This window comes from Phoenix dactylifera, unplaced genomic scaffold (genome assembly GCF_009389715.1).
Source record: "Phoenix dactylifera cultivar Barhee BC4 unplaced genomic scaffold, palm_55x_up_171113_PBpolish2nd_filt_p 000599F, whole genome shotgun sequence".
Classification (NCBI taxonomy): domain Eukaryota; kingdom Viridiplantae; phylum Streptophyta; class Magnoliopsida; order Arecales; family Arecaceae; genus Phoenix; species Phoenix dactylifera.
Genome location: NW_024067996.1, coordinates 210,486 through 231,492, shown reverse-complemented (window position 1 = coordinate 231,492; position 21,007 = coordinate 210,486). Strand labels below are relative to the sequence as shown.

The window sequence follows — 21,007 nt, the reverse complement described above, 5'->3', positions numbered from 1 at the left end:
AGCAGGAATATTTGGATAAGATGAAGAAGATGAAGAGGGTGATATCCTCTATTGTGTCTGTGCTGTTTGCTTCTTTTCACCTGGTCCAGGAGGGTTCTGTCCGGGGGCCCCCCCTCCTTTTCCCCCCAGGTTTCCTTTTATAGAAGGATTTTTGTTACCTGGGAGGTGACAGGAGGTTTGTCCTCTTTTGTAATAATTGGGCACGATTTGGCCCATTAATGGTGTAGTGGAGAACGGGACCGAATCGGACCGGAATCAGGGAGTTGTCACGGTCGATCGGACCTGTTGGAGTGGTTGAACCGCCGGCTGTGGTGGGCCTGGGGTCCGTGGATGGTAAGTGCATTTATTACCGAATGAACCGGCGGTCAGGGAGAGCCATACGCTCTGATGGTTCAGTGATCCGGAGATCGTCTTGGGCCGTGCTCATTAAATGACTGGGTGCATCGGAGACTTGAGGGAGTCTCATGCATTAATGGCAGGTCGTGCCGAATACCTGCAGAGATCTTATGCCTTGATGGCTTGGGGATGGTGGCAGATTGAAGTGGAGTCATGTATTTAGTTGTCAGATCCTTTGGAGGGTTAGGCGGAGATTGGATATTTGGCTAAGGCATGGGCTCGGCGGGGTTGCCTTTCTGGTCGGCGCTCTCTGGTCTCGGCCTTCTGGTCTCGGCCTTCTGGTCTCGGCTCTCTGGTCTCGGCCTTCTGGTCTCGGCCTTCTGTGCTCGGCTCGGCCTATAAGCTCGATCACTTAGATGAGCTCGAGAGCGGAAGAGCCCGAGCACTTGGATGAGCTCGAGGGCGGAAGAGCCCGATCACTTGATGAGCTCGAGGGCGGACGGATTTGGGTGCTATAATTGCATTTGTGGGGTAGTCCATTTTTCCACCAACACTATTAAACAAGATGATGAGTTCAATCTTAACCATCAACTCTTGTTCCAACCCTTCGGAGATAGCTTGATGAACTTAATTTGCGAGTTTTGTCTGCTATGAGCTATTTAGCTCTCACTACCACCAATAACATTACAATAGGTTGTACTTAGACCATCCTTTACAAATTCAAGCACCTCTTACTTGCCATGGCCTTCTCAATACTCGGTTGTCACATCGTCCTGAACTGGTGCAACTTTCCCACCTTCCCCTGATATAAATTCCTACATTCCTAATTTTAGCACACATCAGCTCGACATTGTGGGTATGGTCATTATGTTAAAAATTTCACGTAACACCATGAGCCTATCAATGATCGAGCATCATCTTCATTTCTCTCTTTCTCTCTTCATTTTAGTGCTTTTAGGTCCTCATCCTTTAAGGCTTTTTATGTGGAGTTTCTATTTACCATTTAACCTTATCTAATAGATTAACACTAAATCATGTGCAAATCGCAAAAAAAGTACGGTAAACTTATAGAATACCTATAGCAAATAAAGTGACAGAAATTTAAGTGCCAAACCCTGATTTAGGGCCACCATGATGGGAAATTCGACTGTTGCACTGCAAATAATCCTGATATTTATGATTTGTCCAGTGCACATTTCCATGACAATTCAGAGTATCCTTTATGCATTTACAACTTCAACAAATCGTTGCTTATCTACACCTTTCATTCTTAATTTCTTAGAGTCATCAAATTACCTCTCATCGCAGTTTATTAGTTTATCATATGCTTTCTTCCAGTCATCATAAGAACAAGTTTTCATATCCCTTTTCAATGGTGAAAGCTATGATAAAACAAATAACAAGATATCAATAGTTTAGAAGAGAAGAAAGTGTTGCAACATGAGAATGGCGGCCTATAGGTAACGTGTTGTAAGAAACCACACGCATTTGCCATGTCCATGACAGCATAATTTAATGAGATTCATTCAAGCGGAAAAAAATTCATACAATAAATTCATTTCTCTCACAGTTCTTTTTCAACTCAACTATTTCAGAAATATTTTATAAAGGATAAAATACACTGAAATAATACTATGTCTCGGATACTTATATAAAAATCTTTACATGGCATTAAATTTATTTATTTTTTCTACCATAAAACTAATCTATAGTTAATACACCCTAACTTATGCAACCCATTTATCAAACAATTAAACAGATTAAACTGATTAGCTAGATTTTTAACGGGTTAAATAGATTTAAAGAGATTAAGAAAATCGGATTAAATAGATTTCAAACAAATTAGATAAATTTTAAATAGATTAGATAATTATTAAATAAATAAAAAATAAATTAAATAGCCGAAAGTTTAAATCTGAATTCAAGCTAGTTAATAAATAAATTTAGATAGTTTGATTGATCTAAATTTATTTATATCAAACCTAAATCTGTTTAAAATAGATAGTTCGATCGGATCGATGGTTTGGACGATAAATTGCAACGCTTGTAACCCGCTAATTTTTCTTTTCTCGGCGCGTCTCAGAGCCATCTCCATCACAAAGCTCGAGAACTCATCCCCGCCGCCTCCGAGTCCCCTTCCTCACCTCCTCCTCCTGCCAAGAGGCGAGAAGAAGAGGAAGAAAGAAGGGAAAAAAGATTAACGAAAACAAAAAACAAGGAGAGAGGGGAAAAGAAGGCAAACAAAAAAGAAAGAAAATGTCCAAGAAGAAATCTTTCAGCGGATCGACGACGATGACGCTCAAAGACTTCCATGGCGGATCCATCCCTTCCAACCTCCCACTGCCGTCCGCCCCCGGCGTGTACTCTTCTCTTCCTCCTCCTCATAATTCCCCTCCCCACCTCGAGCCCTTCTCGGGAACACCCTCTTACTTCCCAACCCTGCATTCCCAATTCCCCAAAACCTAATTCTCTGATCCTTTTCTTATCTTCTTTTCTTGCAGCTCCGTGAGGCCTCCGGATCGGCTTGCCCCCTGGGGCCCTGCCGCGGTCGGCGCCGCCGGGAAGTCCGACCACCAACGCTCCCGACCCGGATCCGCCGGCGGTGGCACCCGAGCCTTCGACGAGCGGCCGCCCGTGTTTCTTTCCCATCCCGCTAACATCGGCCGCCACTTCGACGAGGACGAACGCAAGCCCTTCGACGCCTCCTCCGCCCCCCGCCGCCCCGCAGCCGTCGACCCCATCCGGCCCACCGCCACAGCGGACCAGAAGCGCCCGATCTCGAGCCCGGATGCCGCCGCCCCTGTCTCTGGGTTCCCCCCGTCTTCCGGCAGCAACGTTGGTCCCCCTCCGAATGCTTGGGCTGCGAGGAAGGAACCTGTGAGCGAGCCGCTGCCCACCCATTCCACCACCACGATGTGGCCCGCCTCGAGACTCGCGCAGGCAAGTGCGGTCGAGAAGATGTCTTCGGGACGGTGGCAGTCGAAGCCGCCTGAGGGTGAGGCCATCAGATTGCAGGAGACGGAAGTTTTCGACCGGAGGTTTGGTGAGAGCGTCCGAATCGTTGGTGTTGGAGATCGGGACTACGAGAAAGAGAGGATGAGGTCCACGGAATACCCTGAAGCCAAGGAAAGAGCTTTAATGGGATATTGTACTGATGGGGCGAGGGACCAGGAGCGGGTGAGATCTCCAGTTTATCCAGAGGTGGAGAGGAATGCAGCTAACTTATACGATGAAGGGGCTCGTTCAACGTCCCGCGAGGGGAGATTCAGTGGGTCGCAGTTGCATCAGCAAGGATTGGTGGAAGTATCGGAGCGTCCGAAGCTGAAGCTACTCCCCAGGACGAAGCCTTCGGAGCCTTCCTCTGAGACACTGGGAATTGCTGACAATCAGGTATTCTGTTGTTTGAATTCTTTAATAATAGTAACTTGGTAAAGTTACCTACTCCTGGTGCCCTTTCGGATTGGATCTCATTAAAATTTGAGTTACCCACTTCCTCAAATCATTCAATAGATTGGTTCTTTTTCAAGTAGTTTAAATATAGTCTTGTTTGATTACGGGTGTTGCTTATTATCTGGTCAATCATGCAGGGATATCAGCCACCTGTGAGCTCAGTGCAGATTGAAAGCGTTCATGAAATGCATCCAACTACAAATCCACTGAAAGCGGCCTCTGCTGGGGCTGATGATGGGAGTAAAGCAGTTGAACGTCCAAGATTGAATCCGAAACCCCGCTTCCTGCCTGTTGAGCAGTCAGATGAAAGTGCTGAACGAACAAGGTTAAAAATCTTGCTTTACTCGTGTCTGCTTAAGTTGTTCTCTTTGCTTACTAGTTTTTGCAGTCATGGATGGTGTCTGCTCTGGTTACTGAGATTTCTTTGCTATTTGATGCACAATGATCTTAGCATTGGAGATGAGGTAAAAACTTGGGCCAATTCTGCTAGTAGGCTTAATTGGTCAATGTCTATCTTATGACACACATGAAAAGCTGATGGCATCTTGAATATAATGGAAGTAAAACATAGAAATTGATTTTCATTAATCTGCTTCTTATGTCCTCCAAAATTCTCAAATTGATGATTAAGTCGGCTTCATGCTGGTGGCTAAGGATCCATAGACAGGAAGGATAAATGGAAGAAAGAGTGACTAACATTCAATTTGTTGAAGGCTGAAGATATGTTGATCTATTATTAAGCCAGCGATGATTGAAGTTGCATTAAAATATTATTCTAGTACTCTTAAGTTCATCTATTCTGAATGCAAAATACATTGAATTTCCATTGTGAATCAGCCTTGAACAGAATTATATAGGTTTTCAACCGATATGCTATATTGCGGAATTCTTCCATCACCTATTTGGGGCTTCCCTTTATACTTGCTAAGCTGAACTGTTGGGCTAAAGTTAAGATGAGACTTGAAGGTTGGATAGGTAATCTTCTCTTTATGCGGTAAGTTGCTACTGACTGATGGCTTTGCTCCATAGCATTTTGCTACTAGATGTCTCCTTTCTAGATGCTTTCATCAATTGTGGAGACTTCGATGCAGTATTTCAGTATGGAAATATCTCAGAACAAGGAAAGATTATGCACCTGAGGAGTTTGGAGGAGAATCCTAAAACTGAGAACTATGAGTAAAGCTTTGCTTAGAAAATGGATATGCGGGCTGCTTTCTTTGTGAGGGTTTATGACTTAAGTAGATATCATTGTTTCATAAGGAAGTCTCCTTGGGATCTACTTGGATAAGTCCTCAAACATATTCAATTTGAAGAGTTATAGTTTAATTATTTCCTGTTATTAACTTTGGAATATGGATTAAATTGTCTAGGGGATGTCAATTCAATTTATGATTTATTGCCCCCTATTTTAGGAAGAAAACCATGGAGTAAGAACATGTCACACATTTTATAAATATGGGAGAGATGCTTTGGGTGTCTTAAAAGATAAAAGTAATTGCATAAAGCTGCAACTTGATGATGTCGATAAGCTTTTCCGAATACTAAAACATAATGTCATATGTGGCTGTGTGGCTGATATGAGACTTGTTCAAATGAATTCTTAATGGATTTAGATTTGATATCCTAATAGTTAGCTCAATCTTTGTAAAATGTTTGGTTTATATTTAGTTGCTCAGGTAATTAATGTTGGACAGTTCTTTTTTCTTTTCTTTTTTTGTTTAAAGATATACAAGGGTAGAAGAAATAATGTGGTTTAGCTGTTTACAACTTGTGGCAGCAAGGCTTCCCTTTACCTCTTGACAAAGCCTCATGGCTGCATCATTTTGAATATCACCTGAAGCTTAAAGATTGGGCTGTTAATATATTCTTTGAGATTTGTAAGTGTTTGGAAAAAACTCGCTAAACCTATTTGCCTTTGTTGCTAGGCATTTTGGAAAGATAGAAGCATAAGGATCTTAATGATGAATCTTTTTTCTTTTTGATTCTTGAAGATGCCTGCATTCACATGTATCAATGATGCCCACATGGGTCCCAATAGATTCAACAGCCAGTACAAGTCATCATGCCCCAAGTATCATGTACCAAGGGGTGTGATTCACAGTGGCTGCTAGATCATCCTCCATAGCTCACCTAGCACATATTGCTTGTACTTGTAATTTTTAGGTACTCTTTTTGATTGAAAGGGAGGTGGAAAAAACTTCAGCCGGCCTGTATTAGCAAAAGTGTAAATATTTACAACATAGAAAAAATCAGCAAACTGAAGAAAAGGTTTACAGATGGAGGACTGTGAAGACAAGTTTTTCTTTGGCCATGGCTGAAGCTTTGATCATGCCAATTTAAGACAGCATATTCGGCAAGTTGTTCATTTTTGACCAAACCTCTCCAAAGGCAGGCATCTGATTAGGATTACAAAGAGCTGACCAATCATTGAAGCATTGGAGGTCATCAGAAGCTACAGAGATCAATTGTTTATAAAATTCTCGCATTTCTTTCTCTCCAGCAAACTCAGGCGAAAGCTGCAAGTAGCATAAGAATAACAGGTTGAATAGGTTTAGATTTTTTTTTTTTTTTTGTCTTCAAATGAGGCAAAGATTTTCAAAGGAGGATTGTGGATGCAGCACACGGAGCAAATGACATATGGCCTTCCAAATAGTAGCAAAGAAATCTCAGCTACGAAAAAGACAATCATCTGTTTCAGATGCATGTTGACAGAGTACATAGCCCCCAAGGCTTTGTCCTGGCTTCCTTTGAAGCAAACTCTTGTTATTGATCTTTTCTTCTAGCTAAGCCAAAGAAACCATTTAATTTTTTGAGGCACGTGTAAACTCTACAGAGATGAAGCGAAACTGCATTTGATTTCTCTGGTAAGTAAGAATTGGTAAAGAGATGCAGTGGAGAAGACTCCTTTAACATTCATTTTCCACAGCAATTGATCATCATCCGAATTCAATGTAACCAAAGGCAATAAAGAGGATAGCTAACAAAATTATGTGTGTACCTCAAATGTGGGGCAGATTGGTAACCTGATCCTCCAGATACCTGACCTTGAGTTGAGAGTGTGTGCAACTGTGCCATTCTTCCTGCAGCTGTTTTTGTACAAGAAGAAGATAGTTTGTAATGGTGTGTTGCAAATCTAGCTCTCTTTCCAAAACGGGTGCCTTGACCATTTTCAATCTGGAATTTAGTTCTCTTCCAAAACGCCGGATGGTCAGTAACAATGTCATGCCAAAGGCTAGAGCATCTTCTGAAAAGGCTTCCAACACATAGAAAGTCTAACCTTCTTATGATATGCAAATGGTATCTACCTTCTCCATAAGCTTGGGTCATTTGAAAGGAATCTCCAGCCCCATTTAGCAAGTAGTGAAGGGTTCATGTGGCCAATGCCCTTAACACCAAGTCCTTTTTGACAAACAGTTTTCTAGTTAATTTTACAAGAGAACCTAAGGAAGAGGAGCCTCTCCAAAGGAAAGATCTTCTGTAGCAATCGATCTTCTAGATGACCTAAGCAGGTACCTTAAACAGGGACATGAAGTACAGAGGGATAAAATTGAGCACCAAGTTGATTAAGGTGAGATGCTCCCTAGAAGAAAGATATTTACTCTTCCAAGATGCGAGCCTGTTCTCAATCCTCTACACCAAATCATCCAATCTTCTTTCGAAGGTTCTCCTCTGCTCAGTGGTAGAGCAAGGTATTTGAGTAGGAGAGGCACAATGGACAGTTAAGCCAGCAAGCACAGTCCACCCCCGAGGGATGAGCTATGAGCAATAGTAAAAATTGAACTCTTTTGATAATCGATAGATAGCACCGAGATTTGCTTAAAACAGTAGAGGATGGTCTTCAACACACCCATATAATCTTTTCTTGCCCAAGCAAAGACTAATGTATCATCTACATACTGAAGAATTTTTGTCCCGCCACAAATTCAAGAATTCCCCAAACCTTCAAAAATCTTAGCTGAGGCTGCGGCATTAAGCATTCTGCAAAGAGGGTCAACTGATAGAATAAATAGGAAATGAGAGAGGGTCATCTTGCCGTAGTCACCTTCTGCAAAAGATCCAATCCCCTGTCTCACCATCTACATTGATTGCAACCTTGTTCCAAAGGAGGTTCTCCAACCAACAATTCCATCTTGGTGGAAAATTTTTATGCTAAAGCAATCTAAGAAGATAACTGGGAGCAACTTTGTCAAAGGCTTTTGAGAAGTCTAGCTTGCAGATAACCCCGTTCTGCTCTCCTAGTATGATGAAGGATTTCATTAGCACAAAGAATATTGTCCATAATTGACCTTCCTTTGATGTAGGCTGATCGAGTAGCGTCCATTAGCTCCTTCAAGAAGGGTTGAAGCCGGTAAGCAAGTACTTTTGATATTAGTTTTGCGTAGCTATGAATAAGACTGATTGGCCTGAAGTTAGATGGAGTTTTTGCCGCCTCCTTTTTAGGAACTAAGGTGAGGATAGTGTAGTTGATTCTTGCAAGATCAATGTTATGATCAAAACTTTGCTGGAAGAGGTGGAAACTGTCATCCTTGATTAGATCTCAAAAATGCTGGAAAAAGCATATGGAGAAGCCATCTGGACCTGGGTTTTTGTCATCTTTGAAGCTGAAAACTGCTTGTTTTATTTCCTCCAATGAGAGAGGCTATTCAAGCTTGCTGAGAACCAATTGGGGCTGGGGATAGACGCAATTTCAGTCCGAGTCAAGGGGAGGGACCATGAGCACATAGAAAATATTTTTGAAGAATTCTATGAGGACCTTCTTAATTTCATTTTTACCAACGATCTCAGCTCCATTCCAATCAGTAGAGGTGATCGAATCAAATTTCCTTTGGATATGGGCTGTTGTATTTTTTTTAATATAAAATGGGAGAATTTTCATCTTTCTTTTATTGAGTTGTTTAAATATCTACATATTTATACAGCTGTTTTAGTATGTAGAGTTTTTGTGAGGCAACCTGGTGCCCCAGAAGGAGAACTAAGTTAATTGGGTGATCCTATTTATCCAACAAGTTATAGGGGCTCGAAGTTAATGCAGTGTTTCGGTTGAAGTCTTAACTCTTTGGGATCCAGACCAGGCCTTTGATATTTATCATGGACATGACTCTTGTACAGGTATTTGATAGCCTCCTTCATGGCATGACATCCATCTTGGAAGCAAGAAAAGGCATTGCTTTCTCACTTCGTTGACAGCATTGGCCTTGAATTTGAACGCTCGGTTGTTCTTTCTCTCTACATGCTCCAGTTTGTCGGTGTCAGAAGACAATCCCATGCCCTCTTTAATAGACAGCATTGGCCTTGAATTTAAGAACTAGGTTAACAGCTGCATGCTCAAAGAAGCCAGAAGAGTTCCAAGCCCGAGAGACCACATCTGAAATCTCATAATGTGTTAACCAACTTCTGTAAAATAGAGACTTTTGGTTTTGAACAGGACTGCAAAAGATAGCTTGGTGAGAACATGATCAGAGCAGGGATTAGGAAGGGCGACCTCAAAGGTATGCGGACATATGTCATCCCATTTAGTGGAGATCTAGAATCTAACTTTTCCATGATCGGGGACTCTCTATGCTTACACGAGGTGAAATCGTGTCCCTTAAGTGGAAGGTCCAGCATCTGATTCAATCTGATAAAGGAGAGGAAGGCTTTTGAGATCTTTTTGGCTTGTGTTAGTCCATTTCTTTCCTGCATCTTGTATATAGCATTAAAGTCACCAGCCACAATCCAGGGCCCACAAGAGGTGGATCTTATTTGCCTTAATTCTCTCCAGAATAATTTCTTGAGGCCATGAGCAGCAGGTCCATATGCTGTGAAAATCCAACTAAGATTAAGCATTCTATCAAACCACTGCATGGTAGCAGAGAACCTCGGAATCCCCTTCTTTTCAATGTCAAACAACCCCCAGCAGAACCAACTGAATTGCAACTGAACCAAGAGTTGATCCCCCCCCCCCCCCCCCTCTTCCGGAATTTGATCTCAGAATAAAGGATGAAGGATTGTCAAATTTTGATTCCTGGATCCCCCCAGCACAACAACATTAGAAGCCAAGAAGTTTTTAACCATTTTTCTCACAGGATTTCCAGGTCCTCTTACATTCTAACAATGTTTTGTAAGATACAAGGTAAGTCATGTTCACGCTGAAGTTTGTAGTCATGTATATTATGGATTGGAATTGAAGGGTAACATATTTATCAAAGAATTGGAGTAGGAAGAATGAGATGGTTGAGGATTTGAAGATCTTTGATGTGCTGCAGTATAAATTTTGATAAACTAAAATTTGATATGCGCCCTTACTGGTTTTTACCATTACATGTGTCTCGGTGTGTTTTCATATATTAGAAGGACAATATATTCTCCCAAAGATTCTTTAATTGATATGAGAGAGATCTTTTATAAATGTGTCTCATTTGAAGAAGAGGTTGTCACTTAAAATTCTAAGTTTGACAAGGAACAAGTCCGTGATGGAAAATAAAATTCTTTCAAAGCACCAATGATAATATGTTAATTGAGATTATGATGTAGTCATGTCAATTTGCAAGGGCCTTAACTTTGCAAGTTTTCAAGAATATATCGTATAAATAAGTTATCCATCTCTGTGTATGTTGGAAGTTTCTAATACATCTTTTTTGTCTGATTTGTAGCGCGTCTGTTTAGGCAGTTAGAGTCTATGTTCCCATGCCGAGTCCTTAAATCTTTTGTGTGGATTCATTGTGGACTAGGTGGAAGCGGTATTGACCATTGAGAATGGAGGTTGATGCTTCAACCTGCTTATTTCCATTGATTGACTAACTTGAGATTGAAGAACTTGAGAATCATTCATTTGTTGGAATATTGATCACTTAATTTATCTGATCTTGGTATCACTGGCTTGACCACATTAAGTTCTTGAATGGGAGAGGAAAAGCACTCAATCCTTGAAGTGGATTATGGTGGTTTCAAATTCAAACAATAAGGAGATGCTGGAAATAGCTAATCTGAATTTCCCCTCCTTTTATTTGATTCAATTTGGAAGTAACCTTTCAAAGCCAGGTCTAAGGACATACCAAGTGATAAAACATGAATTTGGATGTATGATGCTTTCTTCTTGTTTCATATGCAGGTCCCGGTCTTTCAGATGTTATCTTCAGTTTCTTTTAATTATAAAATTGATCTGTCACTTGAAGATCGGCTAACTTTATTTTAATGTATTAGGGGTTAATAACATGGCAATTATCTGCTGTTCCAAATGCATTTATTCATTTGTTCATATCTATTCATTCATGCATTCATTCTAATGTCTTCTCACTTCTGCTGTGTCTTTGTTTGTGTTCATTACCAGTAACTATGCTGGTATCTGCGTTTGCACATGCATGTATATGTAAGTTGATCCATGTGCTCTGAAGTTCCCAAAAGAGTGTATGCTGATTATTTTTGCACGCATTTGTGTGCATATGTGCTGAAATCCTAAATTTTAGTGACTCTGCTATATACAGAAAATGAAAAATTTTCATGTCCCTATAGCCATTCAACTCAAAGGTTTTCCGCTAACAATCTTTTGTAATCAATGTGCTCTAATATGCTGCAAGTTGTGACATATTAAAACTTGTGATAGATGTCCTATTGCAACTTTGAACCTACCAAGAATAGGTCCATCAAAAAAGAAGAACTTAGAAGAATAGGCCATAAATTTCTCTCCCCCCCTCCCCCCATCCCCCACACACAAGCACATGTTATTCCATGTAGAATGCTCAATGGCTTATGGAGTGTGAACCAAATGACTTATGATGACTGTTTGAAAATGTGGAATGTTATTCATCTGCTTAACGATTTTGTAGTCTATTTCTTGCTGTAGGCAAACTGTGTTTGGTGGTGCTCGCCCGCGAGAAATTGTAAGTTTCTGCCCTCCCCAACATATTTAAAATGGTGAAAAGAGAGCTTCTTCTTTGTCCCAGCATTGACACACACCCACTAAATGCCTTGTTTTTAATGTTTGCTTTTTTTTCTGAATATATTTGTGGTGGTGAATCTATTGCAGGTTTTGAAGGAGCGCGGGGTCAATGCTTTTGCTGCTAATGATCTTGACATGACTGTACCAGCTAACAGGTATTGAGTGTTTTCAATGGCTAAATGCTGGTTATGACATGCGATTTTTTTTTTTCCAATTGGTTTGAATAACCTATGCATTATTAGCTCAAAGAACACAGGAAGTGCTTTTATGGAATCGTTGACAAAAGCATCTTACTTGCTATGTACTTTTATAATCTGTAATAGTCTTTGTAGTTATTGTTCTAGAGTTTAGAACAAGGTTAATCGTCTCGGTACCAGATCTCGTACTGGTACCATGCTGGTATAATGTCGTTAGTCTGGTATGAGGGTTGGTTCGGTGTATGTAGACTCGATATACCTTTGCACCAAGTGTTGGTTGGGTATCAGTATGTTATATAAAATGGCGTGGACTGGTACGGTGAACCTTGTCTAGAAAGTTAATATGAGATAATTCCAATTAAATGTTGCTGCACTGATGGGTTGTAAATCAGTAATTAACCTGCATTCCTAGATGCATATAAGTGCAATTTATATTGTACAACCTACTTTGCCGGAGAGGGAAATACCTATTTACTCTAAATTTGGAGTAGGAATGGTAAATGACATTTAGAAAATTGTAGTTTTAGAATTTTTAATGTAAATAGTCTATTTTTAAGTCTATTATTTCTTTAACTAGTATGGCCATGTTTGAGATGCGGGTTCATGTTTGTATGCTTAAATAAGTTTGTTAAATTCTGTCAATATTCTCTATCTGTTATTAGCTTTCTTTCCTTTCATTGGGGGACTTTCTATGATTGAAATTGAAATAATTGCTTTGCGTATTCTATCCTTAAAGAATGTTAATGTTTTTGGTTACCTGAAAAATGCCTACTTTTCTGTTCTTTTTGTATTTTCCTAACATGTTATAGTCCGAAAGTTAAATGTTGTTGCTAAATTAGGAGTGTATCAAGTTAGCCACCTTCGTGAAGTTTTTATCTTATCACATTGTTTAAATGCATCCTAACTGACTTTGTCTACTGGTGTCTTTTAGGGTTAAAAATGACCTTCTGAAGACTGACCCAAAGCTGGAGCCCGGTCCTACCACCCGGCCTGGTGGAAGGTCTGAGACCTTTACCCTTGTACAAAGGGCCGGAAGGGATCTTGAGAGAAAAGACCATCGGCCTGATGTCGAGAAAGTGGATGTGCAGAGGAGTTCATGGAGGAACAACAGCTGGAGGACAACTAGAGAGATTGAAAAGCCACTGGAACAACCACGCCCAGATCCTGGCAGCTGGCGCAAGCCTGTTGAGGAACCGGAGCCTGATGTCGCAGGGCCTCGTTTTGGGAAAGCAGCCTCTGCGTTGGAGCTTGCTCAAGCTTTCACAAAGCCAGTGTCTGATTGCAGGCCTGAGAACCGCTTCACTGGCCAGAGGAACCTTCCCAGCCGGACTCAGGTGCCCTTTTCCCGTTTGACAGATTACTCCGGGCCCCCCCAAAGACAGTTGAATGGCTATTGATCTCTTTTGAATCAGAGAATGGGTGGTCCACGGGAATTCATTCCTACTGCAAAACACTGGCAACCTGCTGCTGGTATTCTATCTTCAGATATTATGGGTCTTGTTTGTTCTTCTCTCTTTCATTAACCCTGGGAGGTTAGGTGGGTTGCCTTCTGAGAGGCAAGATCCAAGCTGCAGATTTTATTTGACCCCAGAGAATCTGTTTTTACATCATCATTCTCACCAAGGGAGATGGATAATGAAGAAATCTTTCAATCTGTTGCTTTGATCTTTTTGATGACAGAGTTGTGTCTTATAGAAACTGATGCTGAACTGAGAAATTTGAAGATTATTGTGCATTGCTGACATTAATCAAAATCCTAAAAGATTTGGCCCAGAATGTGTACGAGGTATTTCAGCCGTTTACATTGACGATGATGGTCCAAAAAACATGTCACCTGATATGCTTAGAATTGTTGTTTCTTTACTTCTTGGTTTCCTCCTTCCTAACTGGGGGTCCTAGTTTCTTCTTGGGCCCAGGACTTGCAAGCTGCTTTACATAAACATTTCTTTATTGGGGATAATTCTCGACATATTTTCATACGTTGATATATTTTTTTTTGTTTTTTTGATGTCTCTTTCTTCTATATTGGTGTTTGCAACTTGGAATCGAAGCCTGCAAGTTGCGTTTTTCCTTTACCTCTTTTGATCAGCTGATTATTTCCTCTGAGGCTGCTATGGCATTTATAGAGTAGGGTAATGCATTCGTTCAAAACATGGCAGGGGTTTGTTTCCTTAAAGATGTGGAAAAGGGGAAAGCTTTAAGCCATTATTTTGACCTTAAACATATGATTTCCGCTTCTTCAAGCCTGTTATTCATACCAGCATTTTCTGGTAATATGAGGGCCGAAGGCAGTTCTGTTAATCCATTAACAGAAATTATATATATTTTGGCAGATTTAGAATTCTATAGAAGAGATGGAAAACAATTAAATCTTAAACTGACAACAGTCTCCAAGACCTTAGTGACATGTCTTCCGAACTGAAGGGCTTGCAACCATTTATTATATATTGTGGCTTTATGCCCTCAGGGAATTCCAAGCAGCTAACTTTCAATATTGCACAGCAAGCAAATAAGCAAAAAGTAGACTTATAAAACAATTGAATTATGCACAGAAGCACTACAAATTTGCATTATTAAGAAACAACACATAAGTCACAATTTTCCATTTACGTCAAGAAAGCACAAGACATTTTGCTTCTAGTTCTTCAAACGGAGAGCTTCAGAACAAGAAGGCAGCGGGAGAAAACGAAGGCATGACCGTGGGAACTCCATAGTGCCTGCAAAACCAAAAATTTTTATCTAAGTTCTTCTATTCACTTGAAAGAGAATTTTTAGACCAATCCGGCGAACTCTAGAGGAACAGGCCAAACGTCTTGTCAATAAAAGATGGAGGGTGGCCAGCCGAATTACAGCTCACAAGAAGCACTGGAAGACGAGGTCTACCCTCACACATCAAATTATTGGGCATGGCCGGGTCAAAAACATGCAACGCATCGGGTCCAAAGCTACCCTTTGGACTCGATTGCCAACAAATCGAAGTGGAAGCCCCACTTGGACGTAATCATGCATATGGATTAGCGTGCAAGCCAGAGTTTATCGTCTAACCAGGATTCTCAGGCCAAACCTATAAAAATTTTGACTATTCTCAGCCTAGAAGTAGGCCTACTCATGCCCTGGTGAGAAGTGAATGAATAAAGAATAAAATACGCCAGTGCCGCTAGCACTTCACGTTGAATATAAATTTCAGCATGGACTCTGGAATCAGCCATCGGTATTGCAATTATGAAGTCACCTACTGCTCATGCATGCTAAAGTCAGAGGAGTGTTATAAAATCGGCAGATTATAAGTCTAACAGGCTACGTTAAATTAGAAGAAATTATATCCTGTACCATATGTACCATAGTAATCATCTTGTCTTCTTTTCGCGGACCTTATTTAAGATGTACTCTTCTTGGTGGTTGGCACATAGAAAACAAAATAATTGGCTTGGTGCATAGCTAAAAATGCCTAAGGAGAAATTGGCAAGGTTAAGAGGCTAGAAAACAGCATTTGGTGTGGATAGAAATACCACATAAAGCCACATCCATACCACCCAACGCACCCTCTCTCCCTCTCATCCATTTGGTTTTCCCGACTGATATAAGGCTGTGTGCTGTTTTGTACAATAAAGACGCTGGCACGGCAAAAGTAAGCAAGTTGTTTCGACCAGTTCTTTCCTCTCTGTGGGTGTGACCATCTGGTTGGTCGCAACCTCCACCGGTTTAAAAATTTAATAAAAGAGACCGAGAGAGAGAGAGATGACTCCGTTGAACAGATGGATGCCCAATGCAACCCACTCTCGGCTTGGAGAATCGCCACGCGAAAAAAACAAGGAACAAAAAAACAAAAGAACTTGATTCATTCTATCGATATCTCCGAAAGCCAAAAAATAGTGTGAAATGGGAATCTCAAAGCGGGCCACGAAGGGAAAGGAGATCTCCTCCTCCCTTCGGATGTCCACATGGAATTTCTATGGTACGCTTTTGGCTTACCCTGGCCGGAACACCGACGAGGCGGCATCGGCCCTGGTAGCTCCACGTCATCCGATCTCGTACGCCACGACCATGCCGTGCGGCCACGTGGCGGGCACTACTAGCACACGGGCGCGCGGCCCGCTGTTCTACTCGCCGGCTTCCTTATCCGGTTACAGAGAGAAAGAGAGAGAGATATATACCGGAAGTCGTCTCGTTCCTTGCGAGCAAAAACCCTCCCCGTCGATTTGGCCCTCGACATCCGCGTTCCACCGCCCCGACCCGCACCCTTCGCGGCGACCCCCGCCGTCGCCACCGTCGTGCCGTCCTCGGAGATAGCGACGAGCGACGGCCTCCACGGCGACGCCGACCCGTGTGAGGGTCTCCGCCGGGGCTTCTCAGCATAAGCGCAAGTCGTCGGGGAAAGCGGCGGTGCCGCTGCCTCCTCCGTCAGCCGTGGGCTCGGCGGCGGCGCCTCCTCCGTCAGCCTCGGGCTCGGCGGAGAGTCCTCCGGCAGAGCCGCGGGACGGCCACAGGGGACGAACTCCAGAAGCCTCATCACTCTCCTTTTTCTTGTTTTCTCGCAGTGACAGGAGTTTACTGCATATTTACAGATTTGCCATTGTTGGCCCTGGCCGGGTAGAGCAAGACACCGCCTCCCGGAACGAAGCTCGGAATTTTGTTTCCCGAGTGCTCTCTTATATGGAGAATCCCTCGACTCCTCGTTGACCATGTGTTTGACCAAAATGCCCTCGCTCGTAATGCGCCTGGCCAGGGTATTTCGGAAATTTAAAGACGTGCCTACCTTCGCCGGCATCCACTCTGTAGGATTAATTGCATTTAAATAATACACTATTGAGAAAATTACATCTTAATTAGTTCTTTTTAGTTTGAATCACTGTTACCCCGCCGTCCATTATTGTTAAGTCAGCGTACGATATGCCCATGTTTATGCTGTTGTTCCTAAATTATCCCGGAGACCTTGGGATGATGTGCATATTTTAATGGGGTTGCTCATGAGCAGATTGGGATATACCGCATACTTAGAAGGCAAATGCAGGCTGCACTAGCCAAGCCGCACCAAACCGGCCCTCGGGATAGGGCGGATCCACCGACGATCTCCATACCTCCTCGGATGAAAGTGCTTGAACTCTAGGATAACAACGTATATATGAGTTTGTTTTTTTTGAGTGATAACAACTTGAAAATATAACAACCATGGAGCTCACCCAAATAGGTTAGGTGGATAGTATTATTTGAATTTTTTGGTCCGATATAAGCATTTAAGAACTACTCACTGTATAGCAGATATAGGACTAACCACATGTATGCATGGATTCTCATATGCTACTGACATTTTAAGCCCTAGCATTCAGGCTAAGGTTCTAAATTTATTCAAATTTAGTAACAAGTATCATAAATCCAATTACAGGCACCATAATTAACACGTGATCAGCTCAAGTAATCCAATACCATCTGTAATAACTAATGGATCTATACAAACATTTAATTAGTTCTACATCGGATATGATTGAGTAGATCTTGGATATTTATACAAAAAATCTAAATAAGACCTTCTACGTAATCTTATAAGAAACGTGAGAGCTCTTGATCCTCCTTACGAGCTCCATGTCCATGTGTGCTCCTCTAGAAGTCATGCTGTTGATTTGCTATGAGAAAGTTTGTCCTTCCATGAACTGGTCTCTGAGGCCCTCAGGATGATCCTTGCCATCGGTTCACCATCTTTGGTGACTCTGGCCTATGCGCACCACCAGAACAATGGGCAAAGCAATCGATGCACAGTGAGGAGATGTGGAGCTCAACATCGCCATGGCCATCGAGGTGCTCGGCTGCCTTCTAGAGGTCATGAACCTCTAGATCGACAACAGGAAGTCAGAGACGTCCTTTGCCAAAGGCCACATCGATAACCTCTATGCTCCTATCACCGGGGAGAGACGTCCTCTTGTAGGCCTCAAAATATGCATGATTGGCGAATTTTGTAAGATAGTTGCATATGAAAATTACGAATCAAGTTTTACCTAATCGATCAACAGCCAACTAGGTTATGCATCTCTTTGAGAAAAAAAAATGATAACACATATGATGGGTTATATAAAGCTTATTTATCAAAACCGGTATCTTCTAAGGATTTTTGTAGTAGGAATTTTCATGTTCAGACATTTTAACTACTCCTATGGCTAAGCATTTGGCAGATTGTAGGTCCACCAATAAACAATTTTTTGAAAGAAGTCCACCTATGTTGCTACTGAGGACTGGCTTGGCCTAGGCACCGAGCGGAGGAAGATGTTGGAGGACTCGACAGTGAGGTATTCGAGTTGTAAAAAGTTGCAGTCTATTCGAGGCCTGCCTTAGGATTGATGGTTACATCTGGGGTCCTAGTTTGTGATCGAGCTCTAATCTAAAACAACAAACACAAAGAAGTTTTTTGCTGGAGAGTATCCGACAGAGAATCTTCTAATACCTAAGGCAGGATGATGTTTAGGAAACAAAAAAGATTTTCGGGATAATCAATATGATGGTCTGTTAGGGCACAAAAGTACTTACCTGGAAGGTCCCCTAGAGAGTGGATTGTATAGACAAGGGCCAATGTCCGGTGCTAAAAAATTCGGACACATGGGTCGGTTGTGATTAGCAGGCCACCGCATGTTTTGACAATTAGGCACGAGCGTTTCACACACGTATCACCTCCCACATGTTTTGCTGGTGTGGTGTTGGAAACCGCCAAGGATCATGGCTAAGGTGTTGCCAACCGTGGAACTTTGGATATTTGAAGATTCGTTTGTGTACTTCTAAGCTTACCATGTGGCAAACCCTAGTGTCAGTTAAGAGGCTTCGTGGAGAGCTTTGGTTGGCCAGCTTTTTATATGAGCTGTGGCCGGCTCCCAGGCACATCAACCTATATACGAACATGGAAGCAGTACTGAATCGTGAGTTTAACTGTGCAAATAGTCAAACCTAGCAGTGGCCATGGAGATTCTTAGGTTCATGGATTGCAGTGTGTGATTGTGCTCGCACCACACAGTTGGAGATTAGAAGATGACATTCAAAGTAAAAAACAATTGCATCTGATATCGAAAAGGACCTCATGGATATCAGTATGGATTTGCTATGCCTTTCACCATAATCAGACAAACTTTGTGGCCTATTATTTATCCTGTCTTTATTAAGAGCAGCCCACGTTCATCGCACTCAATTAATTAAACCAAGTAACATGGCCAAACAAACTTTTCATTGATTGGCCATAGCTTCCGGTGTAATTGCCTTCATCATTTCATCTAAATTATTGGAGCTTTAATATTAATTAAAAACTGTCACTCCCTGAAAATGAGGGTTATGTAAGTGACCCTTTCCCTTGGGTACGCTAGCTGAGTATTGCTTTTATTCATCAAGCCTCATCAAATGGCTACGAGTGTCACAAGCTCCATGGTTTTTGCCTCGATCTCATCCTATGACAGTTGACAGGTAGGAACAGTACTTCAGTGTATCATCTTAAAAAGAATTAGTGCCACTAACTATAATCAAAACATTATTAAATAGCACAAACCTTGTAAGCTATGGAAGCTTGGTTAGGGACATAGTTGACCATAAGAAACCTTAAGAAGAATTTAGCACATCCGCAGATGCTAGCTTATATTATTGCTTCTAGTTGACTAGATGGCTCTTAGATGCTTATCCGAGAATCCGGTAAGCTCATATCATGTTTAAAGATGGGTTTGAGGACATGTAGTAATGTGACCCAGTTGATCTTCCAATTTTCTAGGAAATTCTGGACAAGGTCTGGGTAGCCATCAGAGACATTGCAATGCCACTACCAGTGGATTTTGGTAATAGTTTGGGTTAGTGGGAGGGTACAAGTGGCGGACAGAAATGGAGAAGGTTCCAGGGAAAAGGAGCTGATCATAATCTCCAATAAGATGGTCAGCCACATGTACAAAATCTTTGCTTCTAAGTCTATAAAGTGGTGTCTGCGTGTTTCTAGAATTTTAATCCATCAAACCATAAGAGATCACATTTAACCAAGCCACTGGAACCAATCAAGTCCTAAAACTTGTAACAACTCAGGATCTCACTCGAAATAGCTAGCTAGAAGGTATTATTTAGGCTCCTTAGTCCTATATAAGTACACAAGATCTCCTTAGCGAATAACTGATGTGGGACTAAACACACGCCCGTACGGATCCTCACATACTTTTTCTGTTTAAGTCCTGACGTTCTCGTCAGGCTAAGAGTTTAAATCTATTTAAATCTAATCACATGTATCACTATAAATCCGTAGTTAACCTCCATTAACCGTGGTGCAGTGTCTCCTAGTCCAGGTAGACTATGAACTGAGTTTGTTTTGATATCATTTGTAACAACACAGGACCTTACCCAAAATAGCTAAACAGAAAGTATTATTTGAGCTTCTTAGTCGTGTATAAGTATTTAAGATCTCTTCAGCAAATAATAAATATAGTACTAAATATATATGTGCATGGGTTCTCATAAAATTGTAGCACAATGAGGCTGTCACAAAGAGGCTACGCATGATTACATTTGTTGTGACGTTCCCCAGTTTTTCTTTTCTTTTTCTTTTTTGATTTAGAACATGAAATATGTGAGTTGCGACTGGTGAGCCGAGAGAGGGGCCTCCTCCTTTGGTCTCGGGACGTTCCGTTTTTTTTTTTTTTGAGGGAAGGAGCACTTCCCCCAAAATTTTATTAAATTAAGATGACATGACTACGTGAAAGAGCTTCACAGCTTTGTAGTATAGTACGGGCTGAGGTTAATGACCGTGGGTCCCACGATCGCTTACCATCCAATGAAAAAGACAAGGAATGGGGGACCTGGGAGACCAAGTCAGAAGCCATGACAAAACCTTATGCAAAACGTAGGTCTACCATTAGCTACAATTAATGGTGACTCTTGAGATCTGAAATTGCGCTAAACTCCGGTGAACCTTCATGTTTACATCTCCTTTTGAGTCCTGTTCTCCATAAGGTCCAGATGTGTTGATAGTGGAGTGGAAATTGTGGAAACCTTGCCTTGAAAAAGAACAAAGTTCTCCAGAAATCAAAGTTAACTCCAAGTTTTTTGGGCGGCACACAAATTCCCAGTTGGCCAGATGTTTAATCTTGGATTGGTTTCCTTGACT

At 41.6% G+C, this 21,007-nt stretch overlaps 2 protein-coding genes across 2 annotated transcripts; one reads left to right on the top strand and one right to left on the bottom strand.

The window, feature by feature from the left end:
* Positions 1–2,385: 2,385 nt before the first annotated feature.
* LOC103712631 lies at positions 2,386–13,763 on the top strand. The gene is made up of 6 exons (XM_008799202.4): positions 2,386–2,696; positions 2,838–3,726; positions 3,924–4,111; positions 11,609–11,645; positions 11,792–11,859; positions 12,833–13,763. Exons 1-6 carry the CDS (start codon positions 2,593–2,595, stop codon positions 13,296–13,298), a joined length of 1,752 nt encoding a protein of 583 aa, XP_008797424.1. The 5' UTR covers positions 2,386–2,592; the 3' UTR covers positions 13,299–13,763.
* Positions 13,764–14,317: 554 nt separating this feature from the next.
* On the bottom strand, positions 14,318–16,533 carry LOC103712629 (translation initiation factor IF-2). The gene is made up of 2 exons (XM_008799201.4): positions 16,056–16,533; positions 14,318–14,618 (listed from the first exon to the last, which is right to left on the bottom strand). The coding sequence occupies exons 1-2, from the start codon at positions 16,409–16,411 to the stop codon at positions 14,561–14,563; spliced, it is 414 nt and encodes a 137-aa protein (XP_008797423.2). The 5' UTR covers positions 16,412–16,533; the 3' UTR covers positions 14,318–14,560.
* Positions 16,534–21,007: the final 4,474 nt, after the last annotated feature.